An 18,306-nucleotide genomic window follows, 5' to 3' on the forward strand; every position below is an offset into this window, starting at 1 on the left:
GTCGACGTTTTTGTTGCTGCTTTGTGCGTTTGTACTAGGTATAAACTGCTGAACGAGGAAGAGGGCGAGTATTACAACGTGCCCATCCCAGAGGAGGATGACGGGAACGTGGAGCTCAGGCAGAAGTTTGAGGTGAGAACTGATTGATCTAGTGATACTGCTTTGGTTATCTAATATTTATCTAATATTACTCTGTCTTCCATTCATAGCCCCCGGAGGTCTTAAAGCAGTGTTTACCAGTGCATTCCAGACCCCGATACGTTCTTACGTCTCAGATACACCTTGTGTTCTCTGTATTAATACGTCCGGCGTGTTAGAAGGAAAATGCAGAAATGTGAAAGTCAAAGGATATCCAAGACTGGTATTAGAATCCAATTCAATTTTATTTCTATAGCGTGTTTAACAGTAGACATTGCCACAAAGCAGCTTTTATAGAAATCCAGATTTGGATTTATCTAGATTTGAATCCCTAATGAGCAAGCCAGAGGAGACAGCGCTAAAGAAATGCTCCCTGGGCTTTCGTATTGAGGTTCTTTGCACTGAAAGGACGTTTTTTTTTTTTGTTTGTTTTTTTCTTTTCCAGCTCATGAATTACTTAAACTCTACAACTTTGACTTTGAGCCTTTTATTTATTTATTTATTTATTTATTTATTTATTTATTTATTCTTGCCCTTTTGTATATATTGTGAAACACTATATGTTCAAATCTAAAAGTCTAAACATATTTTTCATTAGCCTCAGGTCAGTTTATTTCTTTCGTGAGACGTATACTTTAAGAATTATTAACGATTAAGCTACTCTGTACCTATCCTATCAGTAATCGGAAATGCTTGAAATCCGAAAGTATTAATTTGATTTTCCACTTTCGCCACATGTAATCAGTCAGCCAAGACATATTCGGTGTCCTGAGTTTGGTTCTTTAGATTTGCCTACTTACAAAGCTAATGTAGCTAACAAAGAGAGCGTATAGCTACCAGATTAGGATCATTCTAAACTGCTTGTCTAAATGACACCCTCGTGTCCGTTTGTGCTTTCTGAGACCGTATGACACTTTCATGTAAAAATAAATAAATAAATAAATAAATAAACCAAACGTGGCACATGTCCACAGTGCGGAAGATTGAAAAATGTTGCTTTTTCGCATCTTCAGCTGTCCAGCTTTGGTGAGCATGTTGGAGGGGAATGTTGGCTCTTCAGTGTGGTCTTCTGCTCTTGTAGCCCATCCGCCTCAAGGTTTGCCGTGTTGTCCATTCGGAGATGCTTTTCTGCTCACCACGATTGTACAGAGGGGTTATTTGTGTTACTGTAGACGCCCTGCCAACTTGAACCAGTCTGGCCATTCTCCTCTGACCTCTTTCAACAACAAGCTGTTACCACCCACAGAACTGTCGCTCACTGGATTGTTGTTTTTTTTTTTGTTTTTTTTTTTGTTTGTTTTTGCACCATTCTGAGAAAACTCTAGGCATTTTTTTTTTTTTTACATAAAATATCCAAAAGATGAGCACAGCCTGGAACCAACAACCATGCCAAGGTCAGCGTCCCTGAGATCATGTTTTCCCCGTATTCTGATGTTTGATGTGAACATTAACTGAAGCTCTTGGCCTGAATCTGCATGATTTTATGCACTGCGTTGCTGCCACACGATTGGCTGATTGGATAATTGCATGAATGAACAAGTGTACAGGTTTTCCAATTAAAGTGAGAAGACCTTAAAGAAGAGAATTGGAAATTTACACGGCGTCGGATGATTGCGTAGTTGCACTTATTGGCTTATTCTGTTATTTCTTGCTACGAAACTGTTTGCATCCACATTTTATAACTGAGGTAAGCATGCAGTTTGCACATTGCTAAATTGGTAGCTGTGAACTTTCCTCACTTGTCAGGTATAGTATGTTAACCTCCTAGTTCTAGGGCAACACTAAAGAAGCAAACTTGGCTGATTGATAACATTTTTGGGGGGTTAACAGAATAATGTGTACATTTTTTTTTTTTTTTTTTTTTTTTTTTACATTTAACTGTGTTTAATACACCAATGCAGAAAGCTATTTATTTATACAATTTCTTTGCTTGTTTGTTTTTAAGCAAATGGAATCTTGGGGTGCAACATACCACATACCACAATTCTACTCTTTTCCCTTTTCATCCTGGTTTTTTTTTTTTTTTTTTTTTTCTTAATCTGCATTTCTTTTCTTAACTTCTCATTTAACTTGGAGGAACAAGAGAGGAGTAATTTATTTGTCTGCGTTGCTCGAGGAAGCTTGATAGCAGCGATCCAGGCATAATCGTTTTTCATCATCTGTAACGGCGACGCTAAATAAGTCTATCAGTCATGAAAACACAAGTTCGCTGTTATCCGTCGGCGTTCCGCTGTGGGAATTTGTCTGGGTCGCAGTAGCATATTATTTTCCAACGACGTTAAACGATGACGCTGCATTTAATATTCCATCGACGTGCTGTAAACATCGAGGAGTTGGCATACTGAACATGAAGATAAATCCATGTATTATCTAGGAAGGGCTAAGGCGAGCGGTTAGAGAAATGCAGTGTCGAACGGAATATAGTGCGTCGTGTTGTTACTGTTTTCATTCCCTGGTCTTCTTTTCTCCATGTGATTAATTTCGCAGCTGTAAAAGCCTTCTCTTCATTTTATTTTCTTTTTTTCCACGGTACAGCAGGAGCTGTACATGAGTCAGTACTCAGATTTCATTTCAAAAAATACTTGTTGTAACCACCTATGCAGTTATTTACCAATGAGCCGTCCTGTCGCGCATGATGATGTGTTTCAAGTGCTCCCTCTTTCGAATGAATAATGTTCATGCACAATGAAATCTGATACTTTTCCAGTTCGCAGGGATTCCCTGTTCACATTTATTTGCTACGTCTCCGTTCCAAAATAAACCGGAATCAGTTTTTGCCAGCACGGACACTGGATGCACGGTATAGTTGTGTCTGAAGATGGACGAGAGCGTTCATAATCATTTGTAAAATAGGAATATTTTAATCAAAGCCGCTTATTTTCCTAAAATGGACGACGAAAGTGCAAGATAATTGTAGAAGACACGCCGAGTGCGTTTACACTCACACTAAAAAAAATCTGATAATTATCTGATTTTCGCATTTTCTAGACTTTCTAGTAGATCGGTAGGTTGGTGGGTAGCGTAAATATATATAAATATGATGATATAATAGCACATGAAAAGGCTGAAACCTTTCTTTTTTTTTGACGAATCAGGTTTATTTTGTACGTGCAAGCATACTCATAGAGCTCCAACTAAGAGAAACAACAAATGTACTGCGTGGACCGTCTTTTTGGAGCAAGACTGCATTAGTAGACAAATCTGTGCGGAACATTTTATACTTTGGCTTCATAACGCTTCTCCACATGAGAGAACTAGCAATAAAGGGCTTTGCCATTTGCTCTCTAATAACCAGATCTGATTGGGGAATGTAAATGCAGAGCACTTACAGGGCTGGAAATGTCATCACTATGGCTCTCTAGGTAAACACACACACACACACACACACACACACACACACACACATATAGGTGGTGCCCCCACCGTTCCTGCAATGTTTTGCAAAGGCAATGGTTTGCTCAGTGGTTTGCTCGACACTGTATAGATGTGTTAATGTTCCTACACCGAAAAATAGTGTAGGAATGTTCGTAATGTTACATTTTGTTCATTAGTGTTACATAAAAACATTCTCCACCCAGAGGAGTTGTGCCATATCGAATGTATATGACCATAGCGCTGGGGGAAAAAAGGTTGTGCTAATCGCTCTGCTGGGTCGTACCACAGCGAATCAACCTAAAGTCTTATTCCAAAATATGGCGTTTTGTAAGAATGCCTACTTCACTGGAGGATGTAGTCTGTCTACAACTTAAACATGTTTCAAGGTTGTAGTGCTGGCTTAACGGGCCTTAAGGGTGTGTGTTTTCTTGCCTGGCTGTTTCCATGGCAACACAGCAGTCCCCATACTTCCTGTCAAGCCCGCATTTGTACATTACCTCGTCTTGAACAACCCTCCCCCGACATAGACGAACACACATCATGACAGATATACAGTAGTTAGCGACACACACCCTTCTTAAGGGATTTATTAACCAGAGATACTGTATTACTGTATTTCTCATTTTCATCTTTTTTATTACATATTACATATATATATATTTATATATATATTGCATATACCCTTCTTTCATAAACAATATGATAATAATTTGATGTTATTTTTTTAAGATAATTAATTGCCTTAATTAACTGTCTAGTAATAGCTAATTAGTCATAAATATTCTAATATACATGGACCCTGATTCAGTTGAAAAGAAATATGATGATTTGCGAGGACAATTCATGCCATGCTTTTTAGTTTTCAAATAGTCCTGCTGATTGAGCAATTTGTAACGAAATAAAAGATGAGCATTTCTCAGACACTTAGAACAAGTTTTGTCCTGGTGGTTTCTTCAGTTACTTCAGTTTGTCCCTCTATGGGTTTCCCTTTCAAAATAAGTTCCAAGTAGAACCCCTTTTAGAAATCTAGACCTGTTGGAGTGTAGGAGTGTGGGAATGCGTATGCCTCACATCCAGCCAGATCATATTTTTTTAATCAAGAACTGGCTCTTTTATAATATTATGGTGAAGAACGGTTGTAGATCAACACTGTGTTTGTGGGAAAAGAAAAAATATATATATATAGCACTATAAAAAGATCTTAGACGCATTGTGAGAGAGTGAAGCTTTGAAATGTCCACTAGATGTCAGCCTTTGCACTTAAAGTGCTCCATGAACATTCCGCTAAGCCACAAAGTCAAAAGGCATTCAACTCAGCTGCATTACGTCGGGCTGAGATTTGGGCCAGCTTGGCTGGATCATGTCTTGGTTAGACTTCTTGATTCTGATTGGTCAGTTTCGGTAGTAACAACTCATTCACCGGGACTCCACATAATTTAAACCAAATAATAATCGGATTTTTAAAAACGCGTTTGTGATGTATAGTAAGATTTGATACGCTGAATCTCTCTGTAAGGAGAGGTTTATTTAGTAGTTATGTAAGGAGTCTCCAGTGTCAGTAACAGTAAGTTTTCCACTATGGAGAGAACGGTGCGATTTCCAGTTCCTTTGGTATCATGCCCATGATGGTATCATGCTATCATGCCATATTAACTTCAAGAGAGAGAAAAGAGAGACTGCTAAGGGAACATAATGTAATAATAATAATGTGTGATAGCAGGAACTTTTCTTGCAGACATTAAATGTGCCTACAAACTAATTTAAAAAAAAAAAAGTACAAGTACATGTTCTTTAATAAATATTGTGTTTTAATCCTTTTTTTTTTCTCTTCTAACCTCCTCTTTTGGCCATTTCTTCAGGCTTTTAATTGAAAGTACAATGTATAGAATTAAACAGCAACATTTCAGAAACTCCATGGAGATTTAATTTGTGTTAATCAAAATGAATCTCCTGTCCTGTGATTGCAGGATAAAACAATAGGAGACCGTAAAAAGGTGAGAGTGAGAGAGACCGAAGGCTCTCTTTGCTCCGGTTGGTTTGGTCTTGGGTTCGAGTTCAGCCTGATCTGCATCATGATAGCACTCTCTGCTTTAACTGCCTTGCCAAGCGAAAATATTTCGAGCTATTATAATCTCTGCTAGAACTTATTCTTCACACGCATACCTTTGAATATGTGAGTTGGAGTGAGTGGGAATCAGATAAATGTAAGACGAGCCCAAAAGCCGTGTGAATTCTAAACAGTTTCATGCTGTCATGTCAGAGTCTAAGTTTGTTTCTGTTTGCAGTTCTGCATGGCCTCTCAGGGCTTTCTGGCTTCCCGTTTCTGGAGCTTTGCATTGCTCTGAATGGCAGAAAAAGAAGAAATATGTCAGAGCCATTATATCTTTGACAGCTTTCTGCATGTCACGGTTAGAACGCAGCAGTTGCTCGGGCAGCCTGCGTTTCTCTGAGCATCGGATGCAAATGCAGACGGCTTCCACGCACGACGACACGTTGATGGGTCTGTTTACCGACACACTGATAATAAATGTCTGCTACCTGACAGGTTCATTTCTTTGCCTGCTGAACGCTGCAAGCACTGAATCCACTGTAGATTGATTTATCGTGCTACATTAAAGTCTTTCAGTAATGACATCTAGAGCCGCCAGAGAAAAATCTAGTTAACAAAACTAGACAGCCGGAAATCTTTATTAGCCTGTACAACTGTGAAGGATTCCCAATTTGAGTATTTTGCCCAGTACCAGGACGTTAAACATAAAACAACAACACAACAATGCAATTTTGTGAATTGTGCTGTCGCCGTTGTGAATGTTGCTAGCTATCATGGCAAGCATAAGTCAAGCGAGGGTGTGGGACTGTCTGACTTTAGGAAAGGGAGTTTTCCTTTCCTAAATAGTGTAAAAAGATTGGGGAAAGGAATGAGGAAGGTTTTAAACTGACTAGTTGGAAAGCAGAAGCTAGTAAAGCCTTTTGAAGTACTTCTTTTACGTCCAATATCTACACGAGGTGAAGCTTATCAAAGGGCCTGGAGTCGATCATTATGATAAAAGAACTGAAATGATCCGACGGCAAAAAATATGAGCGATTGCATGGGAGGTCACAGTTTAGAACTCATTATCAAACCATGGATGTATCAAATCAAATCGTGAGGTCTTCCATGGGTCTGAAGTCCATCACTGCTCCATGTGTGTCAGCACAGGAAAGTATAAAGGTGAGGCTGCGGAGACTGGAGGTCCAAGCTTTCATTCTAAACCTCCTAGCTGAAGGCTAAACTCAGAAAGCTAGTGTTTTGCCTGCCAATCAGTGTTACCAAGTTTAAGCATTCTTTCTGCATCCAAAATGGCGTGTCTGCTCAGATTAACCCTGAGTTGAAGTGTCGCTAACATGCCCTTTGTTGGCCTTCTCATTCGTTGAATACCAAGCCAACATCTTATGGTCTCATTATTAATGTAAGCACGACCAAAAAAAAGTGTTCAAATTGTCATAGGGATATCAGTGTCTCCTTCAGTTGTGTTCAGCTGTCCTATGACGTCTGAGTAGCAGATTTGAACCTAAATTCTACCAATTCTACTCAACTACCAGGTGGGAATTGGGGCTAAAAATCAGCGTATATTTCCGTTCAGGTTGTATATTGTCCTTCAACTGCTCCATTATTACTTCCCATTTGATGACTCTTCCTCTGTCATCTGCTATACCCTCCTCCCGCAATGTAAAGAATACACACATCCAGTGTCAGCGGATGTCAACAAGAGGGCATGTTGCAAACAGTAATGAGGGTAACTGTGTGCACCAGCATTTGCAGGTTGTCTAATCCAGTCATTTCCTAGACGCCATTTGCGATCAAGCATGACTCGAGTTGACTGTGTTCAGTCAGGATTATTTGTGAACTCAGCTAATTTCTTTCGTTTTAACTGTATTTATGTATACAGGAAGCTAAGCTTGGACCTGGTAAGAAGGCTGTTACTCCTATTGAAGACAACAGGTCCAGTTTGCCCTCCACTAATCTAGACCAGGTCAAACTCACCGACTTTAACTTTCTGGCCGTGTTGGGAAAGGGGAGCTTCGGGAAGGTTAGTACAAGAAATTTCAAACTTGATCATGCAGAAATTTTAGCTGATTTATGCAGGCTTTTAGTGTTGACTCTTTTTTTTTTCCACAAAGAAGCAGTTATTTAAAATGAGTATGGAGAGGTATTTTATTTATAGCACAAGAGAGAGAATTTCTCTTGTTGATAGTGCTTGAGGCTGATTAGTCGGTGTGGTAAGGGCATGATGTCTGCTGCTCCCCAGCCGGCAGAACTCTTAGCTTCGTTAGGGAAAGGAGTGTTAAAGTAATGGAGAGACAAGAATTAGTGACAAATAATGTAGTGCAATCATCAAATATCAGCTCTCTGATTAGCAGTTTCTACCCCTCTTTTTACTAGCTGCTAGCCAGAGGGTTTCGCAGTGATCATTGGAAACCAGCTGTGGATAACCAGGCCTGGCTGTTCCATTATTTTTATTTTGGTCATTGTTCTTGGTTCTGGTCTGGTATGTCTTCAATTGTGACAATACCCATGTACACTGAGCACCACATTGTGTATGTGTTCTCTTACTTCAGGTGATGCTAGCAGAGATGAAGACCTCAGAAGAACTGTTTGCTATAAAGATCCTAAAGAAAGATGTAGTGATCCAGGATGATGATGTGGAGTGCATCATGGTGGAGAAGAGGGTGCTGGCACAACAAGACAAACCCCCATTTCTCACCCAGCTCCACTCCTGCTTCCAGACTGTGGTAAGGTTCAAATCCTTGCCCCATTTTCACCGGAGAGTGCGTAATCTGTGGTCAATGGCCTGATAGGGTGATTGTAGGTAAGGAATGCAAGGAGCATTGGGGCGAAGGCGTGAATAGGCATGACGTGTAAGGTCTGCCAGGGCACTATTGGTAAGACCCAAGTCATCAATGGTAAAAGTCTGAGAGGGTATTTTGCAAAAGGCTTATTAAGGAATCATGGATAAGAACTCTCAGGGTATTTTGTGTAAGGCCTGTCAGGACACTGTAAGCCTTTTAGGATATCGTGGAAAAGGTCCACTGCATCAAGTACCCGGACTTTTAACAACCGATGAACTGGAACGCTGCTCTTAACATTTATCCATGAAAGAGTTGAAAGGTTTCAGTTGTATAGCTTTTGGCTTAAGATTGCTGCCAAAAGAAACTAATGGTACTTGCAGGCAGGACCAGCACCAATTCTCACACCATGCAAAATCATACATAAGCACAAACACTGAATTTCAAAAATACTCAATTTAAAAACAATCGTGCTGTTTGTGCCATCAAAAAAAAAACCCAACAACATTGTGCTAGTTTATTTCTGAATCTGGTTTATATTTCTCAATTTCTCAATAACAGTAAAAGCACAAACCATGTTTTGAAGCACAATCACATCCAAACAAACAGAAGTACTAATATTAAGTCGTTTTATTTTTATTACAATAAAAACAACTTTTTTTTCTTTTTTTTTTTACATATCAGATATTTCCTATCTGGACCGAAGCACCTTAAATGTTTAATTTCTCAATCTCTTTACCAAGAGTGAGCATCGATGGATGTCTAGATTGACGTGTAGGTGTTTGTGTTGTGCCTCTCCGTCTGTCACTCACTGCAGGCTTCAGCTTTGCTCGAAATTAAAGCATGATGATGATGCCCGGTCTCTCCTAAACAAACCTCTCCTCTGCCAAATTGTTTTTGAAAAGCCCAATTTACCTCTGTGAAATGTCAGCGATTAAAATAAGCTCTCGATGTGGGCATCTTGATTCGGATTTGGATTTTTTTTTTTTTTTTTCAACGTTTCTCGAGAGGATTGTGAAGAATAAGGGCATCCAGAAAGGTCTATAATTTCCTTCCATAATAAGCACCATAATCATGTGTGTGTGTGTGTGTGTGTGTGTGTGTGTGGGTTAAGCATGATGGGGAAGGGAGGAGTAATGGTGTGTGAATTATATAGTTAAGATTATTTATTTATTTATTTATTTATTTATTTGCCAGAAAGCGTTGAAAGAGCCAAAAGAGTACAGATGTATGTACAGACAATCAGCCTGTAAATACACCGCATTAGTAGCCACACACACACACAGGTGCACCCATTCGTTCACTACCACACTCGTCCTCCGCTAGTCCTCCTCCCATTAACAGCTGGTCTCAGCCAAGCCTTCACTGCCACTGCGATAGATGAAGATGATTCCTTCTCTCTTTCTCTTTCTCTTTCTAGGACCGTCTGTATTTTGTGATGGAGTACGTGAATGGCGGTGACCTCATGTATCACATTCAGCAAGTGGGCAAATTTAAGGAACCTCAGGCAGTGTAAGCTATGTGTTTGACTTATTGATCCCATTTACGCCTGCATGTAAATATATGTACTGCCTGTACTATACAAATCACTTGCCCACCAACTTTGTATTGTTCCTCATCTCCAGTTCTATTCCAAATATTACCGTTGTATCAAAAGACAGAATGTTGCATGGCAACGTGACGAAGGACTCTGTAGAAGAAGACGGAGGTTTAATAATGTCTTATCTTCCGTGCTAACTTTATGGCTGCCAGGGAAGTCCGTGCGTGACTGATAGAGTGATTATCGAATGGGTTTAAATTGAAGTATTTACACTTGTCAGAATGACCTCTGACTAAAAAGAGTCTCGGACCTCTTGAGCGATCGGGTTTTCGAACACCTAGAGTTTCATTGCAACGCTATTCTTCTCGCAGATCTAGCAAAATGATACCGAAGAGTAAATTCAGTGAGGAAATCTAAATCTAAATCGGTGTGGAACTTACGAACTGCTTGCTCTAATATCCTAAATAAACATTGCATGAGTGGAAGGTGGACTGGAAGAGTGAAAGTTTTAAGCCTGTGGCCTATAAACCGACTTTGGCTTTTTCAGAGTTCTGCTTAGAGTAGATGGTTCCAGTAAAATACATAACATTTCTCGATTATAAACATTGAATATTCGTAATAATTATTTCTTGATTCACTTGTAGTAATACCTATTCATTGGTTAGATTTAGAAATTTTGTGATTTAAGCAAAAAAAAAAAAAAAAGCTAATATATACGTTGTACAAAAACTTTTGACTGGCGGAATACATCTGTTTTAATTCCAGGATCCTCCGTATTCATTTAACAAGAAGTAAACGGGATCTTTGCTGGATTTCTCATGTTCATATCTGAACGTCATTAACATGTCTTAGTCTCATCAGTAGTCCAGTCAGAACTTGTTAAAAACCATTCCAGTTCGCCGGTCCAGCATCTTTACAAAGCAAGCCATGAGTAATAATTATTTGTTTAAATGGGGAACGCGTCGTATTCTAACTTCTGTCACGAAGGCTGCTGATTGGCCGTGATTACCTCAGGTCATGCTTTGCAGAAAAGCTGTGGATGATTGCTGCTCGTGTTGAAGTGTGCGCACGAACAGAATGAGATACCAGCGTTGTGTCTGTCATTACAGGTTTTACGCAGCAGAGATCGCTGTCGGGCTGTTCTTCTTGCACAAGAAGGGAATAATATACAGGTGACAAAGCATGCACACAGTCATGTGTTACTACTTGTGTGGTTTTTTTCAAGACCAAATTGAATATTATTGTAGCTAAGCTACAATGCTTCAAATAAAAGCTGCATTTTGTTGTGTGTGTAAATAAAGAAACAACCTTTTTGTATCAAATTCTTGGTATGTATGGGTGAAAGACACAAAAAATCCTAATCTCCATGTTTGTGCGTGATTTCAATACCCCCTGCCACCAGTTCCAGTACTACCTACGGTACTGTCTGTCTCTAAGTCAAATTCCCTGTGCCTTATTTGTGGCAGTAATGCATCTCTAGCTCTAGTGCCCGTATCTCCAGCTACAATGCTGTAGCATTGTGTGTGTGTGTGTGTAAGTGTGTAAGGGCTCACCTGAACTCATCTGATCTGCGTCTCCTATTCTTACAGCTGTTCTGCTCATTTCAGCTCTCTTTAATTCCCATCTGCTCAGTAGTCCTAGGGAAATAGAGCACGCATAAACACCCAGTTACACACAGACATCAGCAAATATATGACCGTTTGCCTTTACATGGCCAGAGAGAGAGAGTGAGAGAGAGATGGATTTATTAAGCCTTTTAGCAGATGCACATTGGATGTCCTCTATGCACTCTATCTTTTTACAGCAGAGGCATAATCAGTCAAGGCCTGTAAGAAAGTCCAGGTATTTAAATTCGCAACTATACAAAAGCTCTCATGAGACAGTAGGACAGGATTATTGAAGGGAATTTAAGGAATATTCCCCTGCTGGAAAAAAAATAAATAAAAATAGAAACCATCATACAAATTCTAATAGTTTCCACTACGAATACCATTACAAACCATCAGCTAACCATTAAAACCATTAACAATGGTGGCATGGTATGTCTAGTGGTATTCACTAGACATAACATGCCACCAATAGAAGGCAACAAATTACCTGTAGAGACCCACAGGGACTATTACAGTTTCCATTAAAACCAATCCAATTCCAATTATAACCATTAAAGCCATTACGATTTCTATGAAGGGTTTCTATTGTTTTTGTCAGCAGGGTTAATATGAGTCTATAATCTTTTCTGGTAATGTTATTAATCATGAGACAATCTGGCGAGATTTCTGAGAAGAACTGGATATTTAAAAATAAATGTAATAAATATCAATTTAATCCGTAATAACACATTTTCAGTCTTTACTGCTGTTGGTCACTATTTAGCTATAATGAGACAGTCTGGCAGGATTAATGAGAGAAATTTAAGTCATATTCATACATTTCTATCATCTTAACTGGTATTGGTCACTGGAAACAGTCTGACAAGATTTCTGAGAGGATTCTGTGAGTTATTCATACATTTCCATAATAATCACTGCTAATGCTAGCTAGTTAACTATCATGATACAGTCTCACGGGATTTTTCAGAGGAATTTAAGTAACGTTCATAAATTTTCAGTCTTTACTGCTAGTGATAGCTAGTTAGGCAAGATTTTTGAGGGGATTTTCAAATCATATTCATACGTTTTCATCGTTGAACGGTGCTACTACTAGCTAGGTAGCTAACGTGAGATAGTCAGACAGGATTTCTGAGAGGAATTTAACAAATAATAATAAGTTTCCATCATTTTCAGTGGTATTCGTAGCTAGTTCGCTATCATATCATGCGACAGTCTGACAAGAGTTCTGAGAGGCAGGATTTTTGAGAGGACTTTCAAATCATGTTCATACGTTTTCAAAATCGTCACTGCTAATGCTAGCTAGTTTGCTATTACCAGACAGTGACAGGATTACTGAGAAGAATTTACGTCATATTCATAAATTGCCATAACCTTTTCTGATAATGCTGACTAATTATCTATAATGAGACAAACGGACATGATTTCCTAGAGGATTTTCATGGCATGTTCATAAATTTTCATAGTCATCACTGCTAGGGTAGCTAGTTAGCTATCATGCGACAATCTGACCGGATTTCTAAGAGGGTTTTTAAGTCATTCGTACATTTCCGTAATAAGTTATGTTCATGAATGTTTATGGCTAATATGTTTGTGGCCAGCTAGGTAACATGAGTAAACTTTTATTTCATAAACACTTTTCGTCTTTACCACTAACGTGGATTACGATTAGTAGAATCATAAAAATTCAGATGAGCTGCATTGCATCACATCCTGTCATATGAAATGACTCTGTATGTGTGTGTTCTTTCAGAGACCTGAAGCTAGACAACGTGATGCTGGATGCTGAGGGACACATCAAGATTGCGGACTTTGGCATGTGTAAGGAGAACATATACGACGGGGTATCAACACGCACCTTCTGTGGAACACCCGACTACATCGCCCCAGAGGTGAGGGACTGAGGTGTCGCAAAACACCTCTTCGGTACTGTGTTTCTCAAATCATTGACATGTCCTACATTGTTGTAAACTAGCTGGGTAACTAAAATGATGTGCTTTAACCAAATCCTAATGTAGGGGACAGATGTGGAGTTTAGAATACTTTAGTTTTTCTATATTTTCTCGAAAATCATAAATCTCAAAAATAGTTTAGACATGGAAAGATGGTATGTATCCTGTAGTGCTCCTTGTACTTCGTACTGGCCTTTGGTGTATTACAAAAAAAAACACACTGCACTTCACATGAGTGAGTGAATGAGTGAGCGAGTGAGAGAATGAGTAGGCATTCGAGTGAGTGAGTGAGTGAGTAGGTAAGGGAGTGAGTGAGTGAGTGAGTGAGTGAGTGAGTGAGTGAGTGAGTGAGTAGGTAAGGGAGTGAGTGAGTGAGTGAGTGAGTGAGTGAGTGAGTGAGTGAGTAGGTAAGGGAGTGAGTGAGTGAGTGAGTGAGTGAGTGAGTGAGTGAGTGAGTGACTGAGTGTATGAGTGAGTGAGTGAGTGAGTGAGTGAGTAGGTAAGGGAGTGAGTGAGTGACTGAGTGTGTGAGTGAGTGAGTGAGTGAGTGAGTAGTTAAGGGAGTGAGTGAGTGAGTGAGTGAGTGAGTAGGTAAGGGAGTGAGGGAGTGACTGAGTGTATGAGTGAGTGAGTGAGTGAGTAGGTAAGGGAGTGAGTGAGTGACTGAGTGTATGAGTGAGTGAGTGAGTGAGTAGTTAAGGGAGTGAGTGAGTGACTGAGTGTGTGAGTGAGTGAGTGAGTGAGTGTATGAGTGAGTGAGTGACTGAGTGAGTGAGTGAGTGAGTGAGTGTATGAGTGAGTGAGTGACTGAGTGTATGAGTGAGTGAGTGAGTGAGTGAGTAGGTAAGGGAGTGAGTGAGTGACTGAGTGTGTGGGTGAGTGAGTGAGTGAGTGAGTAGGTAAGGGAGTGAGTGAGTGACTGAGTGTATGAGTGAGTGAGTGAGTGAGTGAGTGAGTGAGTAGGTAAGGGAGTGAGTGAGTGACTGAGAGTGTGAGTGAGTGAGTGAGTGAGTAGGTAAGGGAGTGAGTGAGTGACTGAGTGTGTGAGTGAGTGAGTGAGTGAGTAGGTAAGGGAGTGAGTGAGTGACTGAGTGTGTGGGTGAGTGAGTGAGTGAGTGAGTAGGTAAGGGAGTGAGTGAGTGACTGAGTGTATGAGTGAGTGAGTGAGTAGGTAAGGGAGTGAGTGAGTGACTGAGAGTGTGAGTGAGTGAGTGAGTGAGTGAGTGAGTGAGTGAGTGAGTAGGTAAGGGAGTGAGTGAGTGACTGAGTGTGTGAGGGAGTGAGTGAGTGAGTAGGTGAGTGAGTGAGTGACTGAGTGTATGAGTGAGTGAGTGACTGAGTGTATGAGTGAGTGAGTGAGTGAGTGAGTGAGTAGGTAAGGGAGTGAGTGAGTGACTGAGTGTATGAGTGAGTGAGTGAGTGAGTGAGTGTATGAGTGAGTGAGTGAGTGAGTAGGTAAGGGAGTGAGTGAGTGAGTGAGTGAGTGAGTGAGTGTATGAGTGAGTGAGTGTGTGAGTGAGTGAGTGAGTAGGTAAGGGAGTGAGTGAGTGACTGAGTGTATGAGTGAGTGAGTGAGTGAGTGAGTGTATGAGTGAGTGAGTGAGTGAGTAGGTAAGGGAGTGAGTGAGTGAGTGAGTGAGTGTATGAGTGAGTGAGTGTGTGAGTGAGTGAGTGAGTAGGTAAGGGAGTGAGTGAGTGACTGAGTGTATGAGTGAGTGAGTGAGTGAGTGAGTGAGTGTATGAGTGAGTGAGTGAGTGAGTGAGTGAGTAGGTAAGGGAGTGAGGGAGTGACTGAGTGTATGAGTGAGTGAGTGAGTGAGTGAGTAGGTAAGGGAGTGAGGGAGTGACTGAGTGTATGAGTGAGTGAGTGAGTGAGTGAGTGAGTAGGTAAGGGAGTGAGGGAGTGACTGAGTGTATGAGTGAGTGAGTGAGTGAGTGAGTGTATGAGTGAGTGAGTGAGTGAGTGAGTGAGTGAGTGAGTGAGTAGGTAAGGGAGTGAGTGAGTGACTGAGTGTATGAGTGAGTGAGTGAGTGAGTGAGTGTATAAGTGAGTGAGTGAGTGAGTGAGTGAGTGAGTGAGTGAGTAGGTAAGGGAGTGAGGGAGTGAGTGAGTGACTGAGTGTATGAGTGAGTGAGTAGGTAAGGGAGTGAGGGAGTGACTGAGTGTATGAGTGAGTGAGTGAGTGAGTGAGTAGGTAAGGGAGTGAGTGAGTGAGTGAGTGTATGAGTGAGTGAGTGACTGAGTGTATGAGTGAGTGAGTGTATGAGTGAGTGAGTGAGTGAGTGAGTAAGTGAGGGAGTGAGTGAGTGAGTGAGTGTATGAGTGAGTGAGTGAGTGAGTGAGTGAGTAGGTAAGGGAGTGAGTGAGTGACTGAGTGTATGAGTGAGTGAGTGAGTAAGTGAGTGACTGAGAGTGTGAGTGAGTGAGTGAGTGAGTGAGTGAGTAGGTAAGGGAGTGAGTGAGTGAGTGAGTGAGTGAGTGAGTGAGTGAGTGAGTGAGTGAGTGAGTGAGTGAGTGAGTAGGTAAGGGAGTGAGTGAGTGACTGAGTGTATGAGTGAGTGAGTGAGTAAGTGAATGGGTGAGCAAGTGAGTGAATGAGTGAGAAATTGAGCACGTAAGTCAGGAAGACAGTGGGGGAATTAGTGAAAGAATGAGTGAGTGAGTAAGTACCTCTGTTTTTTCAACCTCAGATGCCTCTCAGTGATGATCTTTATCCACACTGACAGACACACATGATAAAGACACAAACACACTCAAACTTTGTCTCTACACATATTCTCTCTGACCTGCACTCACTCACTCACTCACACACACACACACACACACACACACACACACACACACACACACACACACACAAGCCTCTGGCATTGTCTCTCATGTTAATCATAATCAAGTGAACTGAAGATTATTTGATTTGCTATATGTATTTATTCGCTGTCAGTCTCAGTGAAGGAGATGTGGCCTGTGTGACTGTGGAGGTTAATTTATTCTTGCACACAAGCATGCCTGCGTCGTGATATACTGTGGAGAAGGCGTTTTGTGGGTAAGATGATACCAAAGGCTCGCAGAGGTTCTGCAATCCACACCTCCAAAATATAGACCCAATCACAACTACATCAGAGTGCGTACAAACATACATCTCTGAATAATGTGTATTTCATCATACACTACTATACGGCGTGGTTGTTTTTGTCTAGCGCCCTTCGTCACAGTGATGTACACAAAAACCTACATTCAGCCACCCCCATATTATCCTGAGTGGTATGATCCAGAGCTGTCACATGTTGTTAGTGTGACAGAACATAAACACACTTAATTTGCTGCTCTGTGTTGCTTTCTAGCCATGTGAGCCATATGGAATTCTGGGTAAGGGAACGAGAAAGAAACATGACAGCGGTTGTGTGCTCAGGTCCTGCAGATTCCGTTTTCTCTCTAACCGCATTCCGAATTTCCCTTAGGATGCATTTTATGTGAAAAGTCTAATCCTGACATGGTTTGGTATTGATTTGAAAAGATGCGGTTTCAGCAATTTCCTGTCGTGTTTTCCGAAATATACGACTATTTCTTTTCTCTCTCTCTCTAGCTGGTGTTGTGTCCTGTATACATCATTGGTGCAATGTTAATCCAACGACCCTAAAGGAGAAGATGTATCTTATTACGAGAGTAGAGAGTGATGAGCTGTACTGTACATTATTATTATTATTATTATTATTATTATTATTATTATATTAAAATAATGCAAAATATGCTCCTGGTTAGTGGAATTTCACTATGTACACTTTCCCCAAACTGGTTATATCTAGATAGCAGGGTTTGGAATATTTTCAATGCCTATGGACAGTAATGGCTGTTTGTCCCTCCATGTGATTTGTACATTGAATGGACAATGTACTATATGTTTAGTCTATTTAGAGACTTCTATTTCCTCCTCCAAAGGCATTGAAAAATCAGTTATCAAGAAAGTAATTCACTTTGTTCATGTTTTCACGCCTGCTACTGTATTTCACGTTTCTTCTCAATTACTGTTGATAACAACTTATGAATGTATCAGCAAAGTGGGATTCAATAAATTCGTTTCAAAATCTAGGGAGCGCTTCACTAAGTGGAAACCCTTGACTCGACTTGCCAGCAATAGGCCGTGCAAATCTACAGTCTGGAGTAGAAGGAAATAAGCCCCGACTTTAAACCATTCTGTGCATCCTTACATGCAACCATTGGTGGCGCTGTTGTTTAAAACAATCCACTTTAAACTGTTTGTTAACAAATAAGCAAATATGATGATATGGGTGCCAGAAATTGAGCTTTATTTTTATGTTTGTTTTGTTTATAAATAGCCCTGCTAGTCCATGTACTGTAGTGCCTTCACTGGCTAGAGTATAATGCAAGGTGTACATTATTAACACGAGGCCATTTTTAACACAAGCAGGACCGAATCTAAGGTAATGCAAGTATTATTTTTCTCTGAGCACTCGAAGAGCATTTTCTTAGAATTTTCCCTTCCCTTCGACCACACTCTTCGTCGCGTTCCCTTTTGTTCGCTGTCTCCCGCACACTACGCACACACATGTCCAGCAGCATCTTGACAGGAAGGTCATCGCGTGTCACATAGGATTATTTCCAATCCAGCGACTACCAATTTAACACACTCAGTAATGGAGCTAACAGTCGTGCATATGTATTGGTTTGAAAGGCTGCATCATGATGACTTCCTCAACCATGATATGTTACAATATCAATATGCTGTTTTCTGACAAGAAAACGCTGATGTGGGTTCAAAGCGTGACCTTGGACGTGTGACACGCCATCCTTATAGCGCTGATATACCAGAAATTTCCATTCAGCACATTGAAACATGTCCCGTAT

General features: G+C 40.5%; 1 protein-coding gene across 2 annotated transcripts in view; it reads left to right on the top strand.

Moving 5' to 3' along the window:
- prkcaa (protein kinase C, alpha, a) overlaps positions 1–18,306 on the top strand; it is a 191,435-nt gene that overhangs the window by 133,730 nt on the left and 39,399 nt on the right. The window contains exons 8-14 of one of the 2 annotated variants that reach the window (XM_047158872.2): positions 39–132; positions 5,481–5,507; positions 7,443–7,583; positions 8,113–8,286; positions 9,761–9,852; positions 10,990–11,052; positions 13,241–13,379. In XM_047158872.2, the coding sequence (XP_047014828.1) occupies positions 39–132; positions 5,481–5,507; positions 7,443–7,583; positions 8,113–8,286; positions 9,761–9,852; positions 10,990–11,052; positions 13,241–13,379 (730 nt within the window). The remainder of the gene's footprint in view (positions 1–38; positions 133–5,480; positions 5,508–7,442; positions 7,584–8,112; positions 8,287–9,760; positions 9,853–10,989; positions 11,053–13,240; positions 13,380–18,306) is intronic. The other variant, XM_017482159.3, reaches the window with a different exon arrangement.

This window comes from Ictalurus punctatus, chromosome 12, assembly GCF_001660625.3.
Source record: "Ictalurus punctatus breed USDA103 chromosome 12, Coco_2.0, whole genome shotgun sequence".
Classification (NCBI taxonomy): domain Eukaryota; kingdom Metazoa; phylum Chordata; class Actinopteri; order Siluriformes; family Ictaluridae; genus Ictalurus; species Ictalurus punctatus.